General features: G+C 39.7%; 1 protein-coding gene across 1 annotated transcript; it reads left to right on the forward strand.

The window, feature by feature from the left end:
* The first annotated feature begins 185 nt into the window (after window positions 1-185).
* On the forward strand, window positions 186-27,714 carry ZNF449 (zinc finger protein 449). The gene is made up of 5 exons (XM_058292284.2): window positions 186-828; window positions 2,313-2,758; window positions 4,381-4,585; window positions 24,451-24,564; window positions 24,766-27,714. Exons 2-5 carry the CDS (start codon window positions 2,405-2,407, stop codon window positions 25,659-25,661), a joined length of 1,569 nt encoding a protein of 522 aa, XP_058148267.1. The 5' UTR covers window positions 186-828; window positions 2,313-2,404; the 3' UTR covers window positions 25,662-27,714.

The raw sequence follows: 27,714 nt of genomic DNA on the forward strand, positions 1-27,714 counted from the left end.
CTCGGACGTCCTGGAATGAGTTCCGGCCCGCCGCTCTCTCCTGTCCCCTGTCGCGGCCCCGCGCAGGACTCGTCCCCAGCATCCACCGGCCCACGGTGCCTGCTCAGAACCAGTGCCGGGAACACGTTTCCTGGATGACACCTTTGCATCCAGCGCCCATGAGATCAGGCCTCGCCTGGCCTCGCAGACTCCGCTGGCCAGCGAGAAGGGAAGATCTAGCCCAGGAGCGGGGTGGGAGAGGGGGGCGATCGGAAAACAAGAGGCGGGGCCATCGGGAGCGCCGGAACACTGAAGAGACCCCTGGTGGGGGACGAAGGCGGGAGGAGGGGGCGGGGCCGCTTGTTCAAAGTTCGGTCTGCGAGAGAGGAAAATGGGAAGCTCACAGGCCCAGGCCGGTGTGACCCGCGGGCGGACCAGCGGTCGGAATCCCCAGGAAAGCCTCCCCAAATGCAAATCCCCGAGCCCACGCGAGATCCAGTGCGTCAGAGTGGCGGGGTGGGGCCCGGAAACCTGAATTCTGAACAAACTCTGCGCCCCCGCCCCCCACAGCGAAGTCTGGAAATCACGGCGCGGGTCAGAACAGATTTCCTGGAGTGTCCCACCCGCTCCCCCCTTGCTCTGAAGCTGATGGGGGAGGAGCCCTCACTTGGACCGCGACCCCGGGCCCGCCCCGGCTCTGGGGCCTCTGAGGGCGTGAGACCGGAAACAGGGGGACTTCGGAAAGCGGCTTGGCGCCTGCTGGAGGCCGGGGAGTCCCAGCCCCTACCACGTCAGCATCCATGTGGGCCCAGGACGGGCGAGCGTGGGAGAGCTTTGGTCGCTGAGGCGGTGAGTCCCGGAGCGGCGGGAGGGCGTGGCCGTCCCCTGGGCTACAGCGCGGGCTGGCCCGGCGCCCTCCGCTGGCCCGGGTGGCGGGCCCGGGAAGGAGCGACTGTGGGTGAGTCCCGCTCGGCCTCGGGTCCTCGCAGCTGCTGCCTGCTTCCCCCCCCGGGCCTTCCCGGGATGGCCCTGGGGCCGGAGTCGTCCCTCCCCGCAGCGCGACGTCGCCGAGGGGCGCGTGGGGGTCCGAGCCCCTGCCCCAGCATCGAATTTTAACCCAGGTTTTGAACTTTTCGGGGTCGGGTCCCATTTGCCTTCCCCCAAATGCGCCGTTTTCACGCAGCGCTTCATTCCTCAGCCCTGTGAGGGCGGGATCATTGCGGGGGCTTGGGAGAGAAGCCCCCAGCCCCCTTGTGAACTTTTCTTTGGGGTGTGCGGGGAGCTTTTCATTGGGATGTGAAGGGACTTTTTTATTGGGGTGTAGAGAGAACGTTTCATTGGGGTGTGAAGGGAACTTTTCATTGGGGGTGTGAATGAACTTTACTTTGGGAGGAGCCAATGGAAGGAAACCCGGAGGGTCAATTCCTTGGTAGAAGGGTTAATGCATGTGGCCACAGCCACAGTTCCTAGATTCCCTCCAGAAACTTCCCGGGCATGAGTCCTGACAACCAATAACCTTTTATTGAGCGCTTGCTCTGTGCCAGGCACGCTGTGAGTAGCTTTCCATGCGATTGGTTTGGAGCAGCAGATTTTATGAAGTAGAAGCTACAGTTATTCTAATGTCACAGATAACTGCACTGAGAGGGTCAGCTAGGTAACTTGCCCAGGGTCACGCAGCTGGCAAGTTATGGACCCCTAAAAAATAAGCCGCTTAAATTCAGGCTTCCTCGTGGTTAAGGGTGGTGACTTGGGGGCAGACTGGTGATTTTTGATGACTGGCTGGAAGAGAGTCCTGAGCATTTGGTTTTCCTCGTTCCACTCCAGGAGAGGACAGGCACACAAGGCATCAGGGCAATTGAAAGACAGAGGACCCAGAGCACAGAGGGGCAGGTCAGGGTCTTGAGACTTGATGAGACAAGTATGGGTCCACTTCTGTGACCTAGGAGTTTCCACTGAGACCATTTTGATTTTTTGGAGACATTCAATTTGCAGAAGACTGTAAATTCTAAGCTTTCTCTAACTTGCTTTGTAGTCTTAGACAAATTATTCAGTCCTGCTAAGCCTCAAACCTCAGTTCCCTCAACTGTATTCAGGGAATGATACTAGTACCCACTTCCTAAGATTGAATGAGGATTAAATGAGCTAATATATGCAAGCTGCTAAGGACAGTATCTGGTATATAGTATGAACTCAATAACTGTCCATTTTTGTGGACCAGCAGAAAGATTAAGCATTGTTGCCTTAAAGCTTTGGTGAAAAGTTAGTTAAGGCAGGTAAGTGTTCTCTGTCCTAACTACTGCTGTTTCTACTTTCTTATGTTTTCTTGTCCGTAGCTGTAGGTGGGTACCCAACTACTGCACAGAAAAACAAATTGGAATCTCAGACTTCAGGTCCCATATAAATTCTGAACTGCTGGAAGCGGACGATGGCTGTGGCGCTGGGTTGTGCAATCCAGGCTTCTTTGAATCAGGGCTCCATGCTTCAAGAATATGATGATGACTGTGAAGTCTTCCGTCAGCGCTTCAGGCAGTTCCAGTACAAAGAGGCAGCCGGGCCTCATGAAGCTTTCAACAAACTCTGGGAGCTGTGCTGTCAATGGCTGAAGCCAAAGATGCGTTCAAAGGAACAAATCTTGGAGCTACTAGTGTTGGAGCAATTCCTAACTATTCTGCCTACGGAGATAGAGACCTGGGTGAGGGAACACTGTCCAGAGAATAGAGAAAGAGTTGTAACACTGATAGAAGACTTACAGAGAGAACTTGAGATACCAGAGCAACAGGTGAGAAAAGAATTTGGGATCTTTGTGACTCAGCAAAAAAAGTAACAGAGGCACTTGGGTCTAGATCAGATGTTTTGCCTTTGTGTTATTCCTCAGCCCCAAGATATCTCTGCAGACATCCTTATTTTCTTCTGTTGCTGGAGTCAGCCTATGGGTCGATGGTTCTCAACTCCAGCATACCTAATCTTCCTTCTATAACAAATTTTTGTAATGTTCTCTCTACTTTCCTGAAATGACATTCATAGATGGCATTACCTACCTGCATACATAAAATCAAATATATCATTTTAACGCTTTGTGGCCCATGGGTCAAAACAGTCCATTACCCATTTTTGTACCTCCATGAGCTAATAACAGTTTTTACCTTTCTAAAGGATCGTTTTAAAAAATGCAAAATACCAAATGTGGCCCACAAAGCCTAAAATATTCGCTGTCTCCCCCTTTGTAGAAAATGTTTGCTGACTTCTGATTCAACTAGAGTGTGCCTGTAATATAAAGGAAAAGTATAAGAAAAGTAGTTTATCATAAACTAATATGTATTTCAATATATACATGTTTGGACCTGACTGCACCAGAAGTCATAATGAAGTTGTCAGATGCTTCCGTCTATGCGTAGAATCACTGTGAACGCAACTGCCAGAAATTCAAACTGAGACAGGTCTAATATTATGAGCTGCTGTTATGGGATTTTCCAAAATGGCAAATAAGTCTCGGCAAATTCTGAACAAACTGAGTATAGTCTTCCTTTGAATTCCACAGTAGTAATTACTAGAAATTTCAATTTATGCTAAAAGTATACAAGAATTGTATTTATATGACTAACAGGTTTAGGGTCTGTCTGGTTCATTTTACCTACATGAATGTTTGAATGGGACATTCATTATTTGGAGTGTAAAACAGTTCTGTATTGTGAGTTAAACTCCAGTCTCTGGCCCACAAAATTCCACTGGCCTCCAAGAGCTATCATGTCCTAAGCACCTTATGGTTGGGGAGGGGTTTGGCACTGCCCCTTGTTGAGAACTACCATGGAGACTCTCTGGTTGTGGATTACCTTAGCTGAACACAGGGCAGAATCTTTGGGAGAAGTGAAGAAGAACTTCTAGGTGGCTATGAACTACATTCCACGATTGTGTGTTGTTGGAGTTCCTCAGTAGCTATTAGCTTCTGGGCACTTGGCCTGCCTTCTTAATTTTCCCGCTATCCTAGAATGGAAGGAGTCTGTGATTTCTCTTCCTTTATCTCTCTTCTTGGGTTTGTTTATTTTAGCTTCAGCTGGTCTAGACTTGCCCTGCCCAGTACAGTAGCCACTGGCCACATTTGCCTTTTGAGCACTTTAAATGTGACTAGTACATGTAAAGTCCACAACAGATTCTGAAGACTTGGTATGAAAAAACTATGCAAAATATCTCGTTAATAGTTGTTTGTTTTGATTATTTGTTTAGTGCGTGATATTTTGGATATATTGGGTAAAATAAAACATACTATTCAGATTGAATTCTCCTGTTTCTTTTCGTTTATTTCATATGGCCACTGGAAAATTTAAAATGACATATGTGGCTCACTTCATATATCTATTGGACAGTGCTGGCCTTTAGAGTGATGGGTTTTGACATTTCCTCCAGGCGCATAGGCAAGAAATGCTCTTGGAAGAGTTGGCACCAGTAGGAACAGCATACATACCATCAAACATCGATCTGGAGTCACCTGCACTTCAGGTCATGGGACCTTCCCAAGAGGCCACACTGGCAGAGGCGTGGATCCCACAGGAAGGGCCACAGGAGCTGAACTATGGTGCTGCTGGGGAATGCCAGCCTTTTCCAGAACCTGGTAAGGCAAAGGTTTTATTTCATTTCTTCTGTTTTTGTTTTAAGAGACAAGTGCTCTCAAGGGTTGGGATTGCAGCTGGGTTTAGAAACACTGATTACCCAATGAAAATGAACTGTTCTAATAAAGACTAAGAAGAGGGAATGTCTCTCTACGAATACAGGGAACAAAGGCATGTGAAGAAATAAACACTTGTGGTAAACATAACGGCATAGTAAATGTAAATACCAGGACTATTGTATTTTTTATTTTTAACTCCACTTTCACCTTCCTGTAAGATCTAAAAGGCAAATGTAATGGTATATCCATGATTCTAGACTCACCGTGTATAAATATGTAATTTGTGACAAGGACTACATAAAGCAGAAGGATGGAGGGATATAGGAACATAGTTTATGTATGCTATTGAAGTTAACTTGGTATCCAGGCAAACGAGATTGTTACAGATTTATGGTGTTAAATTAAAGCCCCATGGTAACCACAATGAAAATATCAGAGGATATGCATACTCATAGACACAGAATGTAGAGTACAGGTTACCAGGGGTGAAGGGTAGGGGCGATGGGGAGTTAATGAAAAATGAGTGTAGGATTTCTGTTTGTGGCAAAGGGAAATTTCTAATAATGAATGGTGGTGAGGGTACTGCAACATTGGGAATGTGCTTAATCCCACTGAATGGCATGCTTAGTGGGAGTTGGGATGGGAAGATTTATGTTTCCGCAATTAAAGAAAGAAACAAAGAGAGGGAGGGAGGAAGGGATAATGACAATTAAATGCAATATATAATACTGGATGGGATCTAAGAATTGAGAAAAGGCTGAAAGGGACATTATTGGGACATAGGGAAAAACTAGAATATAGAATAAGCTTTATATCAATATTAAATTTCTTGAGCTTGATAACTGCACTTAGGTAATTACATAAGTGAATATCCTCATTTGTAGGAAATGTACATGGAAATAATTATGTGTTCAAGGAATATAATACATGGAACTTGCTCTCAAATGTTCAGAAAATAGATACATAGATAGATAGATTGATTGATAAGAGAGAGCAAGAAGGAGGGAGAGGGCAGAAGAGAGATATGATAGAATGACATGGCAAAGTAGAAAAATGTTAAAATTGGAGAATTTGGGGATTTGGGGATTTGGGGGTATGTTGAATTCTCTTTATGGGCTTTGTATTATTTTTGCAAATTTCCTGTAATTTTACAGTTACTTCAAAGTAAAAAGTAAAAAAAAATTATTCAGGTAAAAATATCTTTTGTATTTTTGGGAATATCTTCTGTTAGTAAATAACTGAAGGAAGCTTGCATACCTAGTGATGAACTGAAAACTAAATCTTAATTCTTTTTACGAAACAAGTGTTATATGAATAATTATATTACTGAGAACTGAAAGTTTACAAATAATTTTAACAATCATTTGTGTAAAGATCTGCCACAGTTAGATACGTGTCAGTGAGAAAGAGGCAATGGGAATAATCAAAATAAGATTGAAAGGGGAAAGTCAAGGAAAATGCTCTAATATAAGAGTCTGCACTTTGTTAAAATAATGAAATAGACTTCAAAAAGATGATAAATATGCATATCAGAAATCAAGGTCAGAGATCAAACAGTATTCAGATATAATACTAAAATAATATTATCACTATCCTCTTCATCTAAAGGAACTATAATAAAGAAGCAAGAAACAAGGTCTTGAAAATACTGCAGGATGAAAACTTAATAAACAGATATGGTAGGGTCATAAATGAAAAAATATTCAAGTGTTTACAGAACATGCTAGCAGGAAGCCTATAAAATGTAAATAACAGTAAATATATCAGTCTTGTGAAATAGCTGACTGGGAGAAGGTCCTGAGCTGAATGTGAGTCAACCTATGAAGAATTTCTCATCTGCAATGGAAAGTGATTCAAGAAATTCATAAGCTTAAAAAAACCTCATTTGAATCCACCCATACACTTCTAGATGCTAGAGGTAGGCAATAATATTAGAATGTCTGAAGTCAGGAATAGAGTAAGTGCTGCTCCTGAAAATATAAAGTGTATCATGCATATCTTTTTCTTTTAATTTATTGAAGTATATCACTAATACATAAACTTACATAAACAATAAAGTGTATAGGAAGAGTTGTGAACTTACAAAACAAACATACATAACATCATACCAGGGCTCTCATACCTCCCACTACCACCAATACCTTGCATTGTTGTGAAACATTTTTAACTAATGATTAAAGAGTATCCTCAAAATATTACTACTAACTAAAGTATTTTCCCCAACCCACCCTATTATTATTATTCTTATTTTTATACACTTATATATGATCATACATAAACAATAAGTGTATATAGTAAAAGTTGTGAATTTACAAAGCAAATATGCACAACATCATATAGGGGTCCCATGCATCAACCCACCAACAACATCTTGTATTGTTGTGAGATTTTGTTACAAATTATGAAAGAATATTGTTGAAATCTTACTAAAAACTATAATCCTTATCTTATATTTGGTGTATTTTCCCCAAAAATCACCCTATTATTATTTTTAAATATATTTTTATGACAGAAGTTGTAAACTTATTAAACAATCATGTACATGTGCAGAATTCCCAAAAAACACCCCTCTATCAACACACCACACCATGATGGAACATTTTTTTACAGATTATGAGATAATATCATCAGACTATTACCAGGTACATAGTGTACATTTGGCACACTTTTTCCATACTCCTCCTTTATCGACACAGTACATTTTTGGCATAGATGCATGAATATTACATTACTACTATCAAACACAGCCCATAGGTCATTCCAGTTATATTTTTCCCATGCTTTTTCACATTCCCACTGCCCTACTATTGTGACGTACATCTGTTCTAGCTAACTAAGGACACTCTTGAATCTGTACCATCAACCACAATTCTCATCCACCTCTGGGATTACTGTGCTATTTAGTCTCTAGATTATTTGATTATTCTCTAGCTTTCTGTCAATTGGCATTTAGCTCCCTAGACTACCATTATCAGCCACATTCCCATTTATAAACCAGCTCTTATTCACTGTAATGTGTTACCATCAACTCTATACATTTCCACATTTTTACAGTAAAGCTAATTAAAACTTATACATACATTAAACATCAGTTGTCCATCTCAGTCCTCTTCTTATCTCCTTTTAGAATACACCACCTACCACGAGGTCTTGATATTTTCCTACATTTTCTTCTAGAAGCTTTGTTGTTCTTGCTTTTATAGTTAGATTTTTTATCTATTCTGAGTTAATTTTTGTATAAAGTGTGAGTTAGGGGTCTTCTTTCCTTCTTTTGGCAATGGATATCCAGTTCTCTCAGCACCATTTGATGAATGGACTATTCTGCCCGACCTGGGTGGATTTGACAGGCTAGTCAAAAATCACTTCACCATAGATGAGTGTCTGTTTCTGAGCCATCAGTTCTGTTCCTTTGTTCTATGTGTTTGCCTTTATGGCAGTACCATGCTGTTTTTACCACTGTTACTAGGTCATATGATTTAAAGTCCAGAAAGGAGAGTCCTCCAACTTCACTTTTCCTTTTTAAGATGTTTCTGGCTATTCAGGATCCCTTACCCTTCCAAATAAATTTGATAATCATGTTTCACACTTATTTTTTTAAATGCTGGTGGAATTTTTATCGGGATTGTATTGTATCTGTATATCAGTTTTGGTAGAATTGACATCTTAATGATATTTAGTCTTCCAGTCCATAAGCATGGGATGTTCTTCCAATTATTTAGGTCTTTTTTGATTACTTTTATCAATGCATTGTAGTTTTCTGAATACAAGTGCTTTACATTGTTGGTCAAGTTTATTCCTGAATATTTGGGTTTTATCTATCATATTTATTTTCAACACTCTTGATACTTTTAGTCACTTTTACTGATATAACCTTCATTTCCAAATTCTCTTTCAGGCCTCTCTCTCCTGTCTTTTCTTTTCAGGCTGTAGCACACCCTTTAGTATTTCCTGCAAAGCTGATCTCTTGGTTACCAAATCTCTCAATTTCTGTTTATCTGTGAATATTCTAAATTTGTCCTCATTTTTGAAAGACAGTCTTGCTGGATATAAGATTCTAGGCTGGAAGTTTTTCTATTGCAGTATCTTAAATATACCATACCACTGTCTTCTTGCCTCCATGGTTTCTGATGAGAGATCGGCATTTAATCTTATTGGATATCCCTTTTATGTTACGCATTGCTTTTCTCTTTCTGCTCTCAGAATTCTCTCTTTGGCTTTGGCATTTGACACTGATGAGTATGTGTCTCAGAGTTGGTTTATTTGCGTTTGTTTGGATGGTAGTACATTGTGCTTCTTGGACATGGATATCTACGTCCTTCAATAGGGTTGGGAAATTTGCTATAATTATTTTTTCAAACCTTCTTTCTGCCCTTTTTCCCTTCTCTTTTCCTTCTGGGACACCCATGACACATATGTTTGCATGTATCTTGCTGTCATTTACTTCCCTGAGACCTTGTTCAATTTTTTCCATTCTTTTCTTCATCTGTTCTTTTGTATGTTTGCTTTCTGAAGCCATTTCTTCAAGCTCACCAGTCCTTTCTTCTGCCTCCTTAAATCTGCTATTACATGATTCCAGTATATTTTTAATGTCATATATTGTGCGTGCCTTTCATTCCCAAAATGTCTGCTATTTTTCTATGTATGTTTTCAAATTTTTGGGGCTCATCCAATGTCTTCTTAATATCTTTAATCTCTTTAGTCATCTCATTGAATTTATTAAGGAGAGTTGTTTGAATATCTATGATTAGTTGTCTCAACTCCTTTATGTCATCCGGGGGCTTATCTTTTTCCTTTAACTGGGTCATATCTTCCTGTTTTTGGTGTGGATTATATATATTTTTTGGTAACTTGCCATCTGACTTACTAGAGTATTTATTCTGGGTACAGAATAAATTTCTCTCTTTAGTTTGGGGAGTTCTTGCCCTTTCTTCCTTGCTGGTTGTGTAGTAGGAGCCAAGGATGTAATTGATCCTGTAAGCTGTGGAGGCTCAAGCTGCCGTCATTGCATCAGGGACCGATGAATCTTATCCCAACTTTCTCCTTTACCAGGGGTGGGGACATAGCCACAGCCATGTGTAATAATCCAAGTTGAGCAGGCCTAGACTGTAGTTGCCCAGAGAGACTGATGAAGCTTCAAGCTCCTTTCTCCCCTGCCTGGGGTGAGGATGGAATGCAAGTGTGGGCAGCAGTCTATGCCATGAAGATCCAAAATGACCACAGTTGCTCTGTTAGACTTCCTGCTATTCAGTCTGTGCCAGCTGAATATACCTGCATTTACCCGGAGAAGCTGGTGCAGGTCCCACCAGCTTCCTCCCTGCCACAGGTGAGGCTGAAGTCTAAGCTAGGGCTGCAGGCCGGTCTGGGTGAAAGAAGCCATTCTCTGCCATTACTGTGATTTTTAGTCAGCCCGGCCTCCCCTCATGCTGGGGGCAAAGTCAAAATGGTGGCTACCAACCTCTTGGACTCGGACAATTTCAAACTTTAGCTATTCTTAGGGTTATACTTTACCTAGCCGAGTTTACTAATCAGTAGCTGAAGTTGGTGCCCTAACCATCTCTTCCACCCCCATCTTTGGGAAGTGGAGATTCCAGTTCTAGCCACAGAATAGCTCCCAAGGTGCTTGTGCTGCTGGTGGAGGATGGGCAGTGGCCTCCAGGGCATGGAGTGCTCTACATTGTAATATTCTCTGCAGATAGGCAGTTTTCTCCTTCCATTCTTTCAAGGATGTTGCATGATGCTATTCTGGTCTCCTGGAGCCCCCAAACAGGTGCTTTAGATAGCTCTGGGTGATTACTAAGTGCCCTATAGCACGAGGTGACTCTAGGAGCTCCTACTCTGCCGCCATCTTGCTGGTTGTCCCGTGCATATCTTTTGAAAATGTGGCATTCAAAATTAGGACACCAAATGGGAACACATTTTCAGTTTTCAATTGGACTTTTTATTTCAACTGATGAAGTTTCACTAGGAAATTGTATGTAAAATGCCAAAAACGCTATCTTTTTAGTGATAGAGGATATGGTAGATGAAAATTTGAAACAAAATAACAGAGCAAACAAGTTCTATCTGAAAAAGTGAGGTTTTTTATAATAAATTTCTTCAGATTATCCTGCTACACCAAATAATATACCATAAACTACTTTACAAACCTGCCATCATAAGATTTCTTGGTACAATGGGATTTTTATGGCACAGTCTTTGTTAATGCAGCAGTAATAAAGTAATTCCCTGAGCATGGGATGGAAGAAACATTCATCACTGAAGCACCTTCTTTGTAAACCTCAAACGCTTTCTTCCCTCTTTGTATTGCTTATCTATTTCTGTGTAACAAACTATCCCCAAAATTTGGCAACTTAGAGCAACAAACATTTATCATTTCATAGGGTCAGGAGTTTGGGAGTGGTTTGCATGGTATTTCTGGCTCAGAGTCTCTCATATGGTTGCTGACAAGATGTTAACAAGGGTTGTAGCTGAAGACTTGACTGGGTCTGGAGGATCCACTTTCAAGATGGCTCACCGCTTGGCTGTTTGCATGAGGACTCAATTCCTCACTGAATGGGATTCCCCGTACACTCTCTGAGTGTCCTTAAAACATGGTAACTAGCTTCCCCCAGACCAGGTAATCCAAGAAACAGCAAGGAAGAAGCTGCAATGCCTCATACCATTATTTCTACCAAATTCTATTCATTAGAAGAGTCACTAAGCCCAACTTATACTTAAAGGGAAGAGAATTAAGCTCTACCTGTTGAAGAAGGAATATCAAAGAATTCGGGTACATATTCTTAAATCATCATGCACTTCATGCTTTCCTGTCCTTACTAGCCTTTTACATTTTACAGTATTTCTTCAGTTAATTAAATCATATAGAATATACCCATAATGAATCTCTTGGCTATAGTGATGAGATGAGTTTAACATTCTGGGCAATGTATTATCGTCTTTGGAAGCTAATGTTGCTGGACTGTATTATGAGCGGAAGATGGAAGACGTGATTAAATTTCGGGAAACAGACTTGGATTTTGTCGGTAGGGCCCTTATTTTTCACCTACTGACCAGCAATTGGTATTTTTTTTACCACTGTGAAAATCACTCATCCAGTGGGAATTGTAGATACAGAGTGGCTGGTTTTGATGGTAAAGAGAAGAGCTCCTCAGTCAGAAGTAGACATTGGGGCCTGGTTTCTTACTGCCATTCCACATTGACCTAAAATCTCTGAAAAGATGAAAGGATGTAGTGAGCATCATTCTGTGTGTGTCAATAAGGATAAATTTCTAGAAGTAGGAATGATTGGTTAGTGAGCATATGCATTAAAAAATTTAATAGATATTGTCAAATTGTCCTCCAAAATTATCCTCCATCATAGCATTTATGAACATGTCATTTTCTATTCTCTTTCACTTATACTATATCATCAAAATGTTTAATCTTTGCCATATAAGAAACATGGCTGTTCTCACCATGTAAAAAAAACACTTTTTAATAAGTGCTACATTTATTCAGTATTAGTGATGGTATTTTATCCAGTGTATAAGATTATGGGACCTGAGGTCAGAAGGGCGGGAGATGGGTCAAAGAGGAATAGGAAGTGGCTTAACTGGTATGGGCTGTGACAGTATGGTTGGGGTGTGGAAATTAGTGATCATGTCAGAAGTAGGGCTTCTATACTCCAGCAAATGGACGCTAAGTACACCTGAGGCACATGGATCTGAATGTTATGTAGGATAACAGGGAGAAAATTTATACATAATTAAGAAGTTCATTAGGTTAATATCAATGAAAAAGCCAAGCTTTAAGCACATGTTCTCTGCATCTAGACTATGGGAACTGTCCTGATGCACCCATTTTGCACCCAAAGGTTTCTTGAAAGTTGGCACAAAGAAGTATGATGCTAGGACCAAGGTGAAAGTACTCAGGCCACTTTCATTCAGTGCTTTGCAAAAAGTAGCAACTGAAATTGAGGGCAAAGCCTTATGGGAAGTCCATCAGACAAAACTACCTAGTACTAATGTTCCTGATCTTAGTTCTCATGGGTACAAGATTCTGCTCCTAGAACTGCTTTTAGTACTTGACTGGGTTTTATAGCTTCCCTTTGACTCAAGGGGCATTTGTCTGGGCCTGGTTTTCAAAGCAACATTTAAAAAATTTTACAGCTTTAAGAATTCTAAGTCCATGCTTTGTTGGATGATAATAGCCTTAAGAATAGTACCTGTCATTCTGAAACTCAATTTTCCTCTATCTCATATTGGAATATCCTGTACCTCTAGACTTCTGCCACCCCAAGCCTTTGCTACTTGCCACTCTCCCAAGTTTCATTTTCCTCCCATTTTTACTTGACAAAAGCTTTACTTTGATCTAAGATTTCTAGTTTTATTTTATCTGTACCATATCATTCTTCCATCCCACTTTTAGCTTTGGAATCCAAGCATGAACAAAACATGAATTCAAAAGCATTTTATTTTTCTTAATCTAAAATATATTGCCTTTTCCCTATGAAAATATAAAATAAGGTATTTTACTCTACTTCCTATGACTTGATATAATGTACTAAAATTTAAATTTTTCTTCAGATTACTATTAGCCAAACTAACTGCTCATATTACTTAATAATGCTAACATTTAAACATTTTCCTACATCTAGATAATTTTAGTAGCTTTATTGATATATAATTCATGTACCATACAAATTAAACATTTAAAGTATATGATTAATGGTTTTTAGTATATTCCCAGATATGTGAAACCATTACCACAGTCAATTTTAGAACATTTTCATTACCTTAATAAGAAATACTATACCCTTTAGCAATCATACCCTACCCCCCATCTTAGTTTCCAGGCTGCAATCACAAATACCAAGAAATGAGTCAGCTTGAACAATGGGAATCTATTGGCTTATGGTTTTGAGGTTAGGAGAAGTCCCAAATTGAGGTGTCAGCAAGGCAATGCTTTCTCCCTGAAGACTGGTATTCTGGTGAAGGCCGCCAGCAATTCCTGCGTCCTTGGCTCATCTGTCACATCGAATGCACATGGTAACATCTTCTCCTTTCTCTTCTGAGTTCCCCTGACTTCCAACTTCCCACTTTTCCTGGGGCTTTTCCTCCTTATTATTGAATTTCTTCTTCTTATAGAGTAATTCAGATTAAGACCCAAACTCATTCAGTTGGGCCACACCGTAACAAAAAAAATCATATCTTCAAAAGATGATATTTACAGTGGGTTCCCACCCACAGGAATGTGGATTAAAATGTGTTTTTGGCGGGGTACACTATTCAACCTATCACATTCCCATCTCCTCAGGCCTAAACAACTATTAATCTACTTTCTGTCCCTATATATTTATCTATTCTGAACATTTCAAATATGCAGTCATACAACATGTGGTCTTTTATAACTGACTTCTTTCACTTAGCATAATGTTTTCATGGTTTATCCAACAATGTCACATTTATCAGTACTTTATTCCTTTTTATGGCTAAATAATATTCCACTGCCAGGATTATAGTACACATCTCTCCATCAGTTGATGGACATTTGTTTTCAACTTTGGCTATATGATTGAAGCTGCTATAAAAATTTTTGTGCAGGATTTTTCTGTTTTTATATTTTGGGTATATGTAGAGAAGTGGAGTTGCTGGGTCATATAATAACTGTTTAAACATTGCAGGAACTGTTAGACTGTTATACAAACTGGCTGCAGACTTTTTCATTCCTGGCAGCAGTGTATGAGTGTTCTAATTTCTCCACATCTGCACCAACTCTTGTTGTTATCTGACTTTTTGATTCTAGCCATATTAGTGAGTGTGAAATGGTATTATCTGTGTTTTTGATTTGTGTTTCTCTAATTACTAATGATGCTGAGCATCTTTTCATGGGCTTGCTGGCCATTTGTATATATTCTTTAAAGAAATGTCTATTCACATTCTTTGCCCATTTTTAATAGGGTTATTTTTCCCTTTATTTTTGAATTGTTTATGAGTTCTTTATATATTCTAGATACAAGTTTCTTATCAGATTTATGATTTGCAAACATTTTCTCCCATTCTTTGGGTTGACTTTCTACTCTTGATAGTGACTTTCAATTTAAATTAAATTAAAAACTTTTTAATTTTGATGAAGACCAATTTATCTATTTTTTCTGTTGTTGCTTATGTTTTTGGTGTCATATATAAATATCTATTGCCAAATACAAGGTTACAAAAATTTATCCCTATGTTTTCTTCTAATGGTTTTATAATTATAGCTCTTACATGAAGATCTTTGATCCATTTTGAGCTAATATGTGTATGTGGTGTGAGGTAAGGGCCTAAATATATATACATTTTTTTTTACATATGGAGTACAGTTGTCTCAGAATTATTTGTTGAAAAGGTTATTCTTTCCTATTCCAATGGTCTCAATGTCCTTTTTGAAAATCAACTGACTTTAGATATATGGATTTATTGCTGGATTCTCAATTGATCTATATGTCTATTCTTATGCCAAGTATCACACTGTCTTGATTACTGGTGATTTATAATTTTTAAAATCTGGAAGTGTGAGGCCTCCAATTTCGTCTTCTTTTGCAAGTTAATTTTACTGCTATGGGACCTTGCAATTCTATATGAATTTTAGAATCAGTTTGTCAGTTTCTACAAAGAAGTCAGTTGGGAATCTGTAAGGGATTGTATTTAATCTGTAGGTCAATTTGGGGAATAATGCCATCTTCACAATGTCTAGTCATTTGATGCATGAATATAGGCTATTTTTCCATTTATTTAGATTTTTACTTTCTTTCAACAATGTTTTGTAGTTTTCAGAATATAAGTGTTGCACTTCCTTTGTTAAATTATGCCTAATTTTTATCCTTTATGAATTTCATTTTCAGATTGTTCAAGAGTACAGAAACATAATTGATTTTTGTGTATTGATATTGTTTCTCGCAACTTTGCTAAACTCGTTTATTAGTTCTAGTATTATTTTAGTGGTTTCCTTAATATTTTCTAAATACAAGATTAGGCCATCTGCAAATAGAGGTAGTGTTACTTCTACCTTTCCCATCAAGATACCTTTTATTTCTTTTTCTTGCCTATGGCCCTTTTTATTGCCTACTGTACCTTCAGTACAATACTGAATACAAGTGGTGAGAGGAGGCCTTCTTATCTTGTTCCTGATCTTAGAGGGAAAGCCTCTAAGATTTAGCCTATCACCATTAAGTATGACATTAGCTGTGGAGTTTATGTAGAAGCCTTTTATCAGGTAAAGGACGTTCTTTTGTATTCTTAGTTTATTGATTGTTTTTATCAGGAAAAGGTATTAAATGTCGTCAAATTCATTTTCTGCATCTATTGAAATTATCATGTGTATTAGTCAACCGACGGGGTGCTGATGCAAAATACCAGAAATGGGTTGGTTTTTATAAATAGTATTTATTTGGGGTATTAGTTTACAGATACCAAGCCATAAAGCATAAGTTACTTCCTTCACCAAAGTCTATTTGGAACAAAGATGGCTGCCGACATCTGTGAGGGTTCAGGCTTGCTGGGTTCCTACGTTCCTGGGGCTTGCTTTTCTCTGGGTTCAAGGTTCCTTTCTTCCTGGGGCTGGCTTCTCTTTCCTCTGTGTGCTGACTTCCCAGGGCTCCAGCTTAAGTTTTCAGCATCAAACTCCAACATGAGAAAACCCTCAACTCTGTTCTTTGCCAAGCCTTTTATCTGTGAGTCCCTACCTACCAAAGGGTAGGGGCTCAATGCCCTAATTGGAACTCAATCATGCCCAGATATAGATCAGATTACAAGCATAATCAAATATCTATTTTTGGAATTCATAACCATATCAAACTGCTACACTCCACCCTCTGAATTCCAAAAAAAATTACAATATTTTAAAAAAACTTTATCAGTAACAATGCAAGTATTAAATCATATCACAATCAATTTAAAGAAATACAGTTTGTCTTGGGGCAAAGTCCTGTCTGCTATAGACCTCTAAAACTGACAAAACAATTTATTTCCAATACACAAATAGACAGACATAGGATAAACATTTTCATTACAATAAGGAGAAATAGGGAGGGAAACATGAGTCACACGTCTTCCACAGTTCAGTAAACCTGCAGGGCATCCTCCATTTGATTTCAAAGTCTGAGAGTCATTCTTTAGAAGATGGTTTCGGGAAACGGACTTTGGCCCAGTGGTTAGGGTGTCCGTCTACCACATGGGAGGTCCCCGGTTCAAGCCCCGGGCCTCCTTGACCCGTGTGGAGCTGGCCATGCGCAGTGCTGATGCGTGCAAGGAGTGCTGTGCCACGCAAGGGTGTCCCCCGCGTAGGGAAGCCCCACTCGCAAGGAGTGCACCCATAAGGAGAGCCGCCCGGCGCGAAGGAGGGAGCAGCCTGCCCAGGAATGGCGCCGCCCACACTTCCCGTGCCGCTGACGACAACAGAAGCGGACAAAGAAACAAGACGCAGCAAAAAGACACAGAAAACAGACAACCGGGGAGGGGAGGGGAATTAAATAAATAAAAATAAATCTTTAAAAAAAAAAAAAAAAAAAAAAAAGAAGATGGTTTCTTCTCCTTCAGGCCATATGCAGACCCACACTTTCCACTAGCTTGCCCAACAGCCATTTTCTTGGTTCCACCCTCTTCAAGCATCTAGGTGTCGACCAAGCTCCACACTTCTCCCTCCAAGAGTGCTGGGGTGATTGCCACACTTTACCCAATCTTTGGGTTAGAGTCTTAACCCTCCTAGTACGGTGATGTGAAGATAACATTCCCCCTAACCTTTGTCATACAAGCTTAACTTTCTCAGAGCAACAAGTTGACCACCTGGCCTTCCCTAATCCATGGGGGACAGGTCCACCTCTCTCAGACCTGTGGGGTGCTGATCTTAACCGCCCTAATCCTTGGGCAATGTGCTCTACCCTCTCTGTAACCTGGGGCAGCAAAACTCTCCCAGAACATCAGGCAGGAGCATCCACCCTCTTCACCTGCTGGGGAAAACTCACCCTCTCTGTACACATGGGTGGGGTTCCTCTCTTGGCCCAAGGTGATGTCCTAATTCCAGATCTCAGCTTCCATGATTTTCCTCTCACAACTGTTTCTTCTTCAATCTCTACTTTCCATGTCCCTTTTATTCCAGGCTGACAGTGGTTTTGTTCATACAGTTCTCTCAAAAAGTCTGTTGGTTTAGCATGCAGAAAGCAGGGGTCCAGGCCATCAGACAGTAAGACCTTCCACAAGTTTTTCCTAGATAACTGCATCTTCAATCTTGATTTGCCAGTTCCAAGTTTAGTTAAGTTCTTAAATGGGGCACTTTCATCTGGGAGTTTGATTTCCAGAGGTTGGAATTTCCAGAATCAGTTTCTGTTTTCTTTTTGCCAAACAGTTCAGTCCTTAGCTTATCTCTCTCATCTAGCATTTTGCTATAAACTGCAAACAGAAGCCAAGCTGCATTCTCTGGGTTTACTTTGGAAAGTTCTTCAACTAAATGCCCAGGCTCACCATTTTCAAATTTTGCTTTCCATACAACACCAGGAGTTAATATTGCTAAGTTCTCTGCAACTTTAAAAACGGATCACCTTTCCTACAGTTTCCAATAATAGTTTCATCATTTACTTCTAAGGCATCATAAAAAGACTCTTTAGCATCCATATTGCTATCAACAGTCTCTTCAAAGTGATCTAGGCCTTTTCTTCCAAGCATCTCACAATTCCTCCAAAAAATATCCCTTACCCATTTATAACATTGTTCCAGCATTTTGGTAATTGCAAAACCACTTCCCCACTCCTCGGTACCAAATTTTGTATTAGTCAGCCAAAGGGGTGCTGATGCAAAATACCAGAAATGGGTTGGTTTTTATAAATAGTATTTATTTGGGGTATTAGTTTACAGATACCAAGCCATAAAGCATAAATTACTTGCTTTACCAAAGTCTATTTGGAACAAAGATGGCTGCCGACATCTGTGAGGGTTCAGGCTTGCTGGGTTCCTACGTTCCTGGGGCTTGCTTTTCTCTGGGTTCAAGGTTCCTTTCTTCCTGGGGCTGGCTTCTCTTTCCTCTGTGTGCTGACTTCCCAGGGCTCCAGCTTAAGTTTTCAGCATCAAACTCCAACATCAAAACTCCAACATGAGAAAATCCTCAACTATGTTATTTGCCATGCCTTTTATCTGTAAGCCCCCACCCAACAAGAGGAGGGGACTCAATGCCCTAATCATAACTCAATCATGCCCAGGTACAGATCAGATTACAAGCATAATCCGATATCTATTTTTGGAATTCATAATCATATCAAACTGCTATATCATGTGATTTTTATTTTTTTATATATTGATATAGTATATTACCTCAATTGATTTTCAGATGTTAAATTAATCTTAACATTCCTGGGATAAATCCCACTTGATCATGATCCAAACTGCTGTTATATCTTGCTGGATTCTGTTTGCTAGTATTTTTGCATCTATATTCATAAGAAATATTGGTCTGTATAGTCTTATTGTGACTCTTTATCTGGTTTTGTAAATGGGGTAATACTGGCCACATAGAATTAATTGTGAAGTGTTCCATCCACTTTTATATTTTCTGAAGAGCTTGTGAAGAACTGGCATTAATTTTCCTTTAAATGTTGTTGAATTCTGCAGTGAAGCCACCTGGGCCTGGGCTTTTCTACAGGGATAATTTCCTGATTACTAAATCAAACTTTTCACTTGCTATAGATATATTCAGATTGCCTGTTTTTGACTCAGTTTCAAAATTTCGTGTGTTTGAAAGAATTTATTCACTTCGTCTAATTACCAATTGTACTGGCATACAGTTGTTCACAGTATTCCTTTATAATCCTTTTTGTTTTTGTAAGACTGATACCAGAGTCCCCTCTTTTCATTTCTGATTGTGGTTAGTTGAGTCTTTTCTCTTCATTACTTGGTCAATATAGAGAAAAGTCTGTAAATTGATTTCCTCTTGCTTTTCTATTCTCTGTTTCATTAATTCCCATCCCAATTTTAAAATTATTTCCTTCCTTCTGCTTACATTAGGTTTAGTTTCCTCTTTTTATTCTAGTTTCTTAAGGTAGAAGGTTAAGTTATGAATTTCAGATCTTCTTATTTCATAAAAGCATTCTTAGCTTTAAAACTCCCTCTAAACACTCTTTAGCTGCCTCATATAAGTTTCAGTATGTTTTGTGTTCATTTTCACTCATCTCAAATTATTGTCTAATTCCCCTTTTCATTTATTCTTTGACCCATTGGTTAGTTAAAAGTTTATTGTTCAATTTCTCTGCCTCTTATTTTTGTTGCTCTATTCCTCTTTTACTGCTCTCTTTGGCATTAAATTAATATCTTCTAATATAATATTTTACTTACTTTGATGATTATTCACCATATTCTTAAAATTATTACCTTAGTGATTGTTCTAGGTCTTACCATTTATTCTTTATCAGAATCATCTTCAGATTTATATTAATGCTAACTTAATTTCAGTTAGAATTAGAAATGTTTCTCCTAGATAGCTCTATTTCCTTTTCCCTCTTAAGTATTATTATTTGTATATATACATCTATAAATGTTACAAACCTAATAATAAATTGTATGATTATTACTTTATGTAATATTAGGATTTTTAAAGGAGCTGAGATAATAAAGGAGAGATTTAAAAAATACTAACTTTCTTTTTTTTTTGAAGATTTATTTATTTATTTCTCTACCCCGCCCCCAACCCTGGTTATCTGTTCTCTGTGTCTTCTTTTTTTTTTGTCCGCTTCTATTGTCAGCGGCACGGGAATCTGTGTTTTCTTTTTGTTGCGTCATCTTGTGTCAGCTCTCTGTGTGTGCAGCACCATTCCTGGGCAGGCTGCACTTTGTTTCATGCTGGGCGGCTCTCCTTACGGGGCGCACTCCTTGCGCGTGGGGCTCCCCTACGCGGCGGACACCCCTGCGTGGCAGGGCACTCCTTGTGCGCATCAGCACTGCGCATGGGCCAGCTGCACACGGGTCAAGGAGGCCCGGGGTTTGAATCTCGGACCTCCCATGTGGTAGACGGACGTCCTAACCACTGGGCCAAGTCCGCTACCTAGTATTAATGATTCTTAAGACAGGTCTGCTAGCAACAAATTCCCTCAGTTTTTATTTATCAGTAATGTCTTTATTTCTCCTTCATTTTTGAAAAATAACTTCACTGGATATAAGATTCTTGATTGACAGTATTTACTCTTTGAGCACTTTGAATATATTATCCCACTGCTTTCTGATCTTCCCTGTTTCTGATGAAAGCTTAGTTGTTAATCTCATTGTGGTTTCCTTGTAAATGACAGGTAATTTTTCTCTTGCTGCTTTCAAGGTTTTTTCCTTGGTTTTAACTTTCAGCATTTTTACTGATGTGTCTGTAGGTGGATCTCTTTTTTGTGTTTTCCCTACTTGGAGTTCCTTAAGCTTCCTGGATGTATAAATTAATTTGTTTTAATAAATTTGGAGAGTTCTCAGCCATTATTTCTTTGAATCTTTTTTCTGCTCCTTTCTCTCACTCCTCTCCTTCTGGTACTGCCATTACTTATATGTTGGTGAGCTTAATGAGGTCGGACGTTTTCTGAGACTCCATTCATTTTTCTTCATACTTTCCTGTTCATTTGCACTTCTCATTTTGTTGGAAACTGGACGTTTAAGATAGTATGTTGTAGCAAATCTGTGTGCTTATCCCCCTTCAGGGATTGCTATTCACTTATTATTTCAGTGACTGGCTGAATTATTTTAGTGACTTCCTCCCCCCTCCCGGTAGTGTTGAGCCCCTGATTTTGTTCTTCATGGGGGGTTCAGACTTGGCTAAGACCACAGTTACCCAGGGATGACAGTAGTTTTGGCAGTGCTTTCTTTGACTGTCTCTCCCTGACCCTACCCAGGGTTAAACTCTACTAATTGTTATTTGATTGCTCTATTGTTTTCAAAAATGCCTTAGGGCATAAATTGCTCTGCAAACGAATCCATTTAAATTCAGGCTCGATTGAAAGGATACTTCCTGAGATCAGTTGTTGAGACTTGTTCTGATCCACATAGGCTTCTACCAGCTTTCTCTTTCTTCAGTTCTCCTCTGCAAATTAGCCTGCCTACAATTTAATATCCAATGAATCTACCAGTCTCCTCCAAATTGCCTTTCATCACAACTTCTACCTTTTGCGAGTGCCCTTTAGGCTTGGACTTCTCCATGCTTTGCTGTAAATGAGAGCAGTTCCTCTGGGAAGAGATTAGAACCCCTGCGCTCCCCTCCCCAGACAAAGCTCTCAACCATGGCCCTGGAGCTGGGCATGGGGACAATGGTGCTCTTCTTTCTGAGTGGCATCACTGCTTTAAGAGTTGAGCTCTAGGTGGAGGATGGGGCAGGAGCCTCAGGTTTTCTGACCTATCTCTCCTGGTGTGGAACCACTGCTTTATGGACCAGGACATGGATATCTGTGCACTAGTATTCTCATCAGCACTGCAACTAAGGTAGAGCCTTTGTACCATCAGTGGAGGCTAGGCAGAAGGGAACCCCCGTTACTCAGCTACATTTGCCTAGAATTTAGTAGCCTCAGTAACAGGTAGGTGGGACCAGGATGAGAAATACTGCAACTCCTGGGAAGCTAACTATCTGACTGAGAGCTGCGGGAAGAGCGAGCCTTGAGCTCTTGGCTGTAACACTTTAATGGCATTTTTATCTCGCTGTAGATGAGGGAAAGGGAATGGTATTGGTTCAAATACCTCAGATTCTCTCTGGTCTTCCCAAATCGCAGTCGATTTTCTTGACTAGATGGTTCTTAATTTTCTGTAGGGACTTAGGGCCATTTCTAGAGACTTTAAATGTTTTTTTTTGTTGTTGATTTTGCTTTTTGCTCTTTTCTTTAAAATAATTTTCACCAGTTTCACTGTGGAGCAAATCTGTAGAACTTTATACTGGCATGTTGGAAGTCTATTTCCCTCCCTGCATTTAGGTCTTAAATCAGTTATTTATAACCTACATTTTATTGTAGACAGTAAAGTCTGCCAGAGAAGAGGAAGGAGATGAATAGTTATGGAGAAGAGAATGCAATCCATAACTGCTATCATTGAGGAAAGGAGTGGTAGGTCACAGAGGGAAACTGAGTGGTAGAAATTTGTCAGTTAGAAATACTGATGGTTATTTGAGCTAATTTCAAGATAATCCACTTCTAGCTGAAACATTCAAGAATGTTTTTGCTGTTGCCAACCCAGTTTCATTTCCATTTTAATTTGAAAATTTATTTACTGAAATTAGTCCAGTAAATAGTTTCATAACTCCCACACTTAAACCTCTCTCTTTCTTACTTGGTACTACATAACAAAGTGTTTCTTTTTTTTTTTTCAGATTTTTTATTTATTTATTATTTCTTTAATTCACCCCCTCCCCCGGTTGTCTGTTCTCTGTGTCTATTTGCTGCGTCTTGTTTCTTTTTTTTTTCAATTTATTTATTTTTTTATTGATTTTGTAAAAATATTACATTAAAAAAAATATGAGGTCCCATTCAACCCCACCACCCCCACCCCACCACTCCCCCCCAGCAACATTCACTCCCATCATCATGACACATCCATTGCATTTGGTAAGTACATCTCTGGACATCTCTGCACCTCATGGTCAATGGTCCACATCATGGCCCATACTCTCCCCCATTCCATCCAGTGGGCCCTGGGAGGATTTACAATGTCCGGTGATTGCCCCTGAAGCACCGTCCAGGGCAACTCCAAGTCCCAAAGGCACCTCCACATCTCATCTCTTCCTGCCATTCCCCATACCCATCAGCCACCATGTCCACTTTTCCCACTCCAATGCCACCTTTTCTCTGTGGACCTTGGATTGGTTGTGTCCGTTGCACCTCTATGTCAAGAGGAGGCTCAGATTCCACATGGATACTGGATGCAATCCTCCTGCTTTCAGTTGTAGGCAGTCTAGGCTCCATGGTGTGGTGGTTGTCCTTCTTCAACTCCATCTTAGCTGAGTGAGGTGAGTCCAATAAATCCGAATGTAGGAGCTGGGGTCTGTTGAGGCTCAGGGCCTGGCTATCATATTGTCAGTCCAGAGATTCAAATCCCCTAATTATATCTTAAACCCCAACACCAACTACAATTCCAGTAAAGTAGCATGAAAGTCTTATGAAAAGAGATAGCATCTGAGTCCAGTTTCATCACGCAGAAACACTTGTTCGCTTCTGTTGTCATCAGCGGCACGGGAAGTGTGGGCGGCGCCATTCCTGGGCAGGCTGCACTTTCTTTCGCCCTGGGCGGCTCTCCTTACCGGGCGCACTCCTTGCGAGTGGGGCTCCCCTACACGGGGGACACTCCTACGTGGCAGGGCACTCCTTGTGCGCATCAGCACTGCGCATGGGCCAGCTCCACACGGGTCAAGGAGGCCCGGGGTTTGAACTGTGGACCTCCCATGTGGTAGATGGACGCCCTAACCACTGGGCCAAGTCCGTTTCCCCATAACAAAGTGTTTCTTAGTTTTAATATGCCCAATCTTTAGAAAGATTTACTTCATATTTTAGCTCTAATCTAAATAACTGTATTATCAAAATGATGTAGAACTAATTTCATGCATTCACTAGAGATTTTATTTACCCTCCCCCCTTCCATAGATTAGAAGAAAATAGCCATGACCTAAGCAAAAATGATCTTCCCCTCATATTGGTTTTGTTCTTGTATGTAAAAAGATGCTTGTCCCAAGCTCCAGGTGAAATAATCCAAATTGAGTAAGAAGTAGATTTTGAGAGACCATTTGTCCAGAACTTCAGCATGAACTCCAGATAAACCTTTGGTGACCAAAGTGATCATGCTTTTCATCTTTCTTATGACTAGGATACCCAATAACAAATCTTGACCCGAGCTTCCCATTGGAGCATAGAGAAGAGTCATGGATGAAGGAATTACAGGATTCCACAGAAATGGAACAATTGCTTGATTCTAAGATAGGTAAGTAATTGTTCATTGACTACTAGGAAAGGAATAAAAGAAAGAAAATTTCAGCCTTAATCGTGGTGTAAAGGACTTTGTGATTCCACCTAGGAGTTTCTATCTTCCCCCTAGTGGCTTAATATAATTATTTTTTTCTCCCCTCACATTCTTTTCTCCTTTGAACACAGTGACATCTGCAATTTCTATTTCTTCTCTCAGATTTTGATATCGGGATAGAAAATGAAGATGATACTTCAAAACAGAAAAAACTGGATGATATATATCCATTTATTGTTACTTTAGAGGGGAATGCTCTCCATGGTCCCATTTTGCAAAAAGACTATGAACAGTTAGAAAATCAATGGGAAAATCCTCCAGAGGAAGTACAGACAGATTTAACAAAGCCTGTAGATGACCAGAACCACTCTCTTGGAGAGAAACCTGAGAGCTCCAATCAGGAAGAACCTCTCAACCCTAAACCCCATAAGAAAAAGAGCCCAGGAGACAAACCTCACCGATGTTCTCAGTGTGGAAAATGTTTTGCTCGGAAGTCACAACTTACTCGGCACCAGAGAATTCATTCAGGAGAGGAGCATCACAAGTGTCCTGAGTGTGGAAAAAGTTTCCTTCGTAGTTCAGACCTTTTAAGACACCAACGACTTCACACAGGGGAGAGACCCTATGAATGCACTGTGTGTAAAAAACGATTCACTCGGCGGTCACACCTTATAGGGCACCAGAGAACACATTCTGAAGAAGAAACATATAAATGCCTTGAGTGTGGGAAAAGTTTTTGTCATGGATCAAGTCTTAAAAGACATCTCAAAACTCATACAGGTGAAAAACCTCATAGATGTCATAATTGTGGGAAAAGTTTTCTTCGACTGACGGCTCTTACTTTACACCAGAGAACTCACACTGAAGAGAGACCTTTTAAATGCAATTATTGTGGAAAAAGCTTTAGACAGAGACCAAGCCTTGTGATTCATTTAAGAATTCATACAGGGGAGAAGCCATACAAGTGTAGTCATTGCTCTAAAAGTTTCAGACAGAGAGCAGGCCTTATTATGCACCAAGTAACTCACTTTAGAGAAGACTTCTTCAAGAATTGTTGAGGGAAACAGATCCTACAGAGATTGACACTAATTCCCAAATTCTTAACCTTCAGCAACCTGTTTGTCATGGAAGAACTGTTTTGTTTCAGCTTATAAGAACAGCTGTTTTTGCTATTTTTGCAACCTGTCTTCCAAGACATATGAGTTCTAGAGTATTCACCTACTCTTGCAACTGTCTTAGATGTGATTTGTCTCCATATCTTATATATTTTTTTCATTACATTGAATATGTTTGCGTCCCAAGCCAACCATATTGTAGGTGTAGGAATAAAGCATGTAAATGGTGACATTTCTTTTAGGTCTACGGTCAATATAATAGATTATCCCAGTAACCATTTCTATCTGACATATCTATTATTGCAGTACTGTAATTGTTCTGCTGTGTCATTAAGACAGGTGAATATAATAGTTCAAGGCATTAGGATGTGCCCCAAGTGACAAGAAGGGAGACAGTGAAGTTGGTCAGACTATGAAAATGTGTCAGAGCCACAAGGATGAAGGGGATGTCATTTGCCTGGTAAGCACTGGGTTATTCCAATTGCAATCTTATGTTTTAGAAAATGAAGTTTTTAACATTTATTGTGAATATTGTCAAGTTTCCTAGCCTGCTTATTTGGTAGTCTGTGGTAATGCTCCTTAGAAGTGAGTATTAATTTGCTGATGTATTTTATTCACAGAATAAGTAAGGTCTATGTCTGGAAAAATCCACTTGACATTTGTATTTATACAATTAGACTCTAATGTAATCTAGATTGACTGAAGAAGCAGTGTTAATTGCTTTTTACTCTCCTTTGATATTCAGTCATGTGTCTCTTGGTGCTTATTACATTTTAACCATTATTTAATCCAGAATCTCCCCAAGTGTGTGTCATAGAACACTTAATTCTGCAAGAGTTCAGGAAATAAATTTGGTAAATTCTCCCCTTTGTAGATTCACAGTGCATATCAGCATATGAGAATCTCTGCGAGGCCTTCCAATAAAGGGGACAAAACCTTTTTTTGGCTCAATGCTTTCCAAACTTATTTGACATGAAAAGATTCCTTTTTCATGAAGGCCTAGTAATAACCCATGTAACTAGTGTTTTGCAAATATTCCTTGGAACACACTGCCTTAAGCAAATATTTCTACAGCCATCAGTTTAGACTTGTTACTGCCAAGCCTAGTTATCTCAAGGGGTGTCATGAAAAATTCTTTAAAGAAATATATGCATCTTTTATGTACTGTATACGCATAAGCACACACACATATACACATCACCATAAGGAAGTGAGAGTCACTCATTCAGATAATTTACTTTTCCCAGTGATTCTCATTCTCTTTTAGTTTTACTTATAATTACATACACACACGTTGCTACTTACAAAAATATTCTCATGTAATCATGTTCAAAATTCAAATTCCTGCAGCAAGGAAAGAACTCTCTGTGTCAAAGTTGCTAATATGTGAAAATATTCATTGAGCCTGGGCCCTTGCTGTGAAATACAAGAAATATCACATCCAAGCATTTCCTCTTTATGAAAATGTCCAATCATCCTTCCCTTAAACTAGAATTAGGAAAAGCATTTCTCTTCTATTCCATTGAAGTTGTTGAAAGTGATATTTAATGTAAGTATATGTTGGGTATCTACTATGTGCCTAAAAAAGCCCTGTTCTAGGTTTAATGGAAATTAGTAACAAAAGATGAATCATGGGTCAGGTTCATAATGAATTTATAATCTCTTTAGTTAAACAATAGAAAACAATGCAAAAGAGTATTAATGAAGTGCCAAATGATATCAAATGCTAGAGCCAGGATGTGTCTTTAATTCTTGTCATCCAGGTCCCTGTATGATGCTGCTGTATTTCTGGGGTTAAAATTGGGATCCCAGTAGCAATAAACATGTAACAAGGGAGGAGTCTGAATGTAGAGATGAAAAATGCTGAATATAATGACTTCTCTTTTCTTTCTCTTGTGGAATTGCACTTAAACCAGAACATTATGTGCCTTAGAATGGATGTGTCCAACTGCCCTGTATCTATGCAATATTTTAATAAAGTGAAATGGTATATATA

The sequence above is a fragment of the Dasypus novemcinctus genome, chromosome X, assembly GCF_030445035.2.
Source record: "Dasypus novemcinctus isolate mDasNov1 chromosome X, mDasNov1.1.hap2, whole genome shotgun sequence".
In the NCBI taxonomy this organism is placed as follows: Eukaryota; Metazoa; Chordata; class Mammalia; order Cingulata; family Dasypodidae; genus Dasypus; species Dasypus novemcinctus.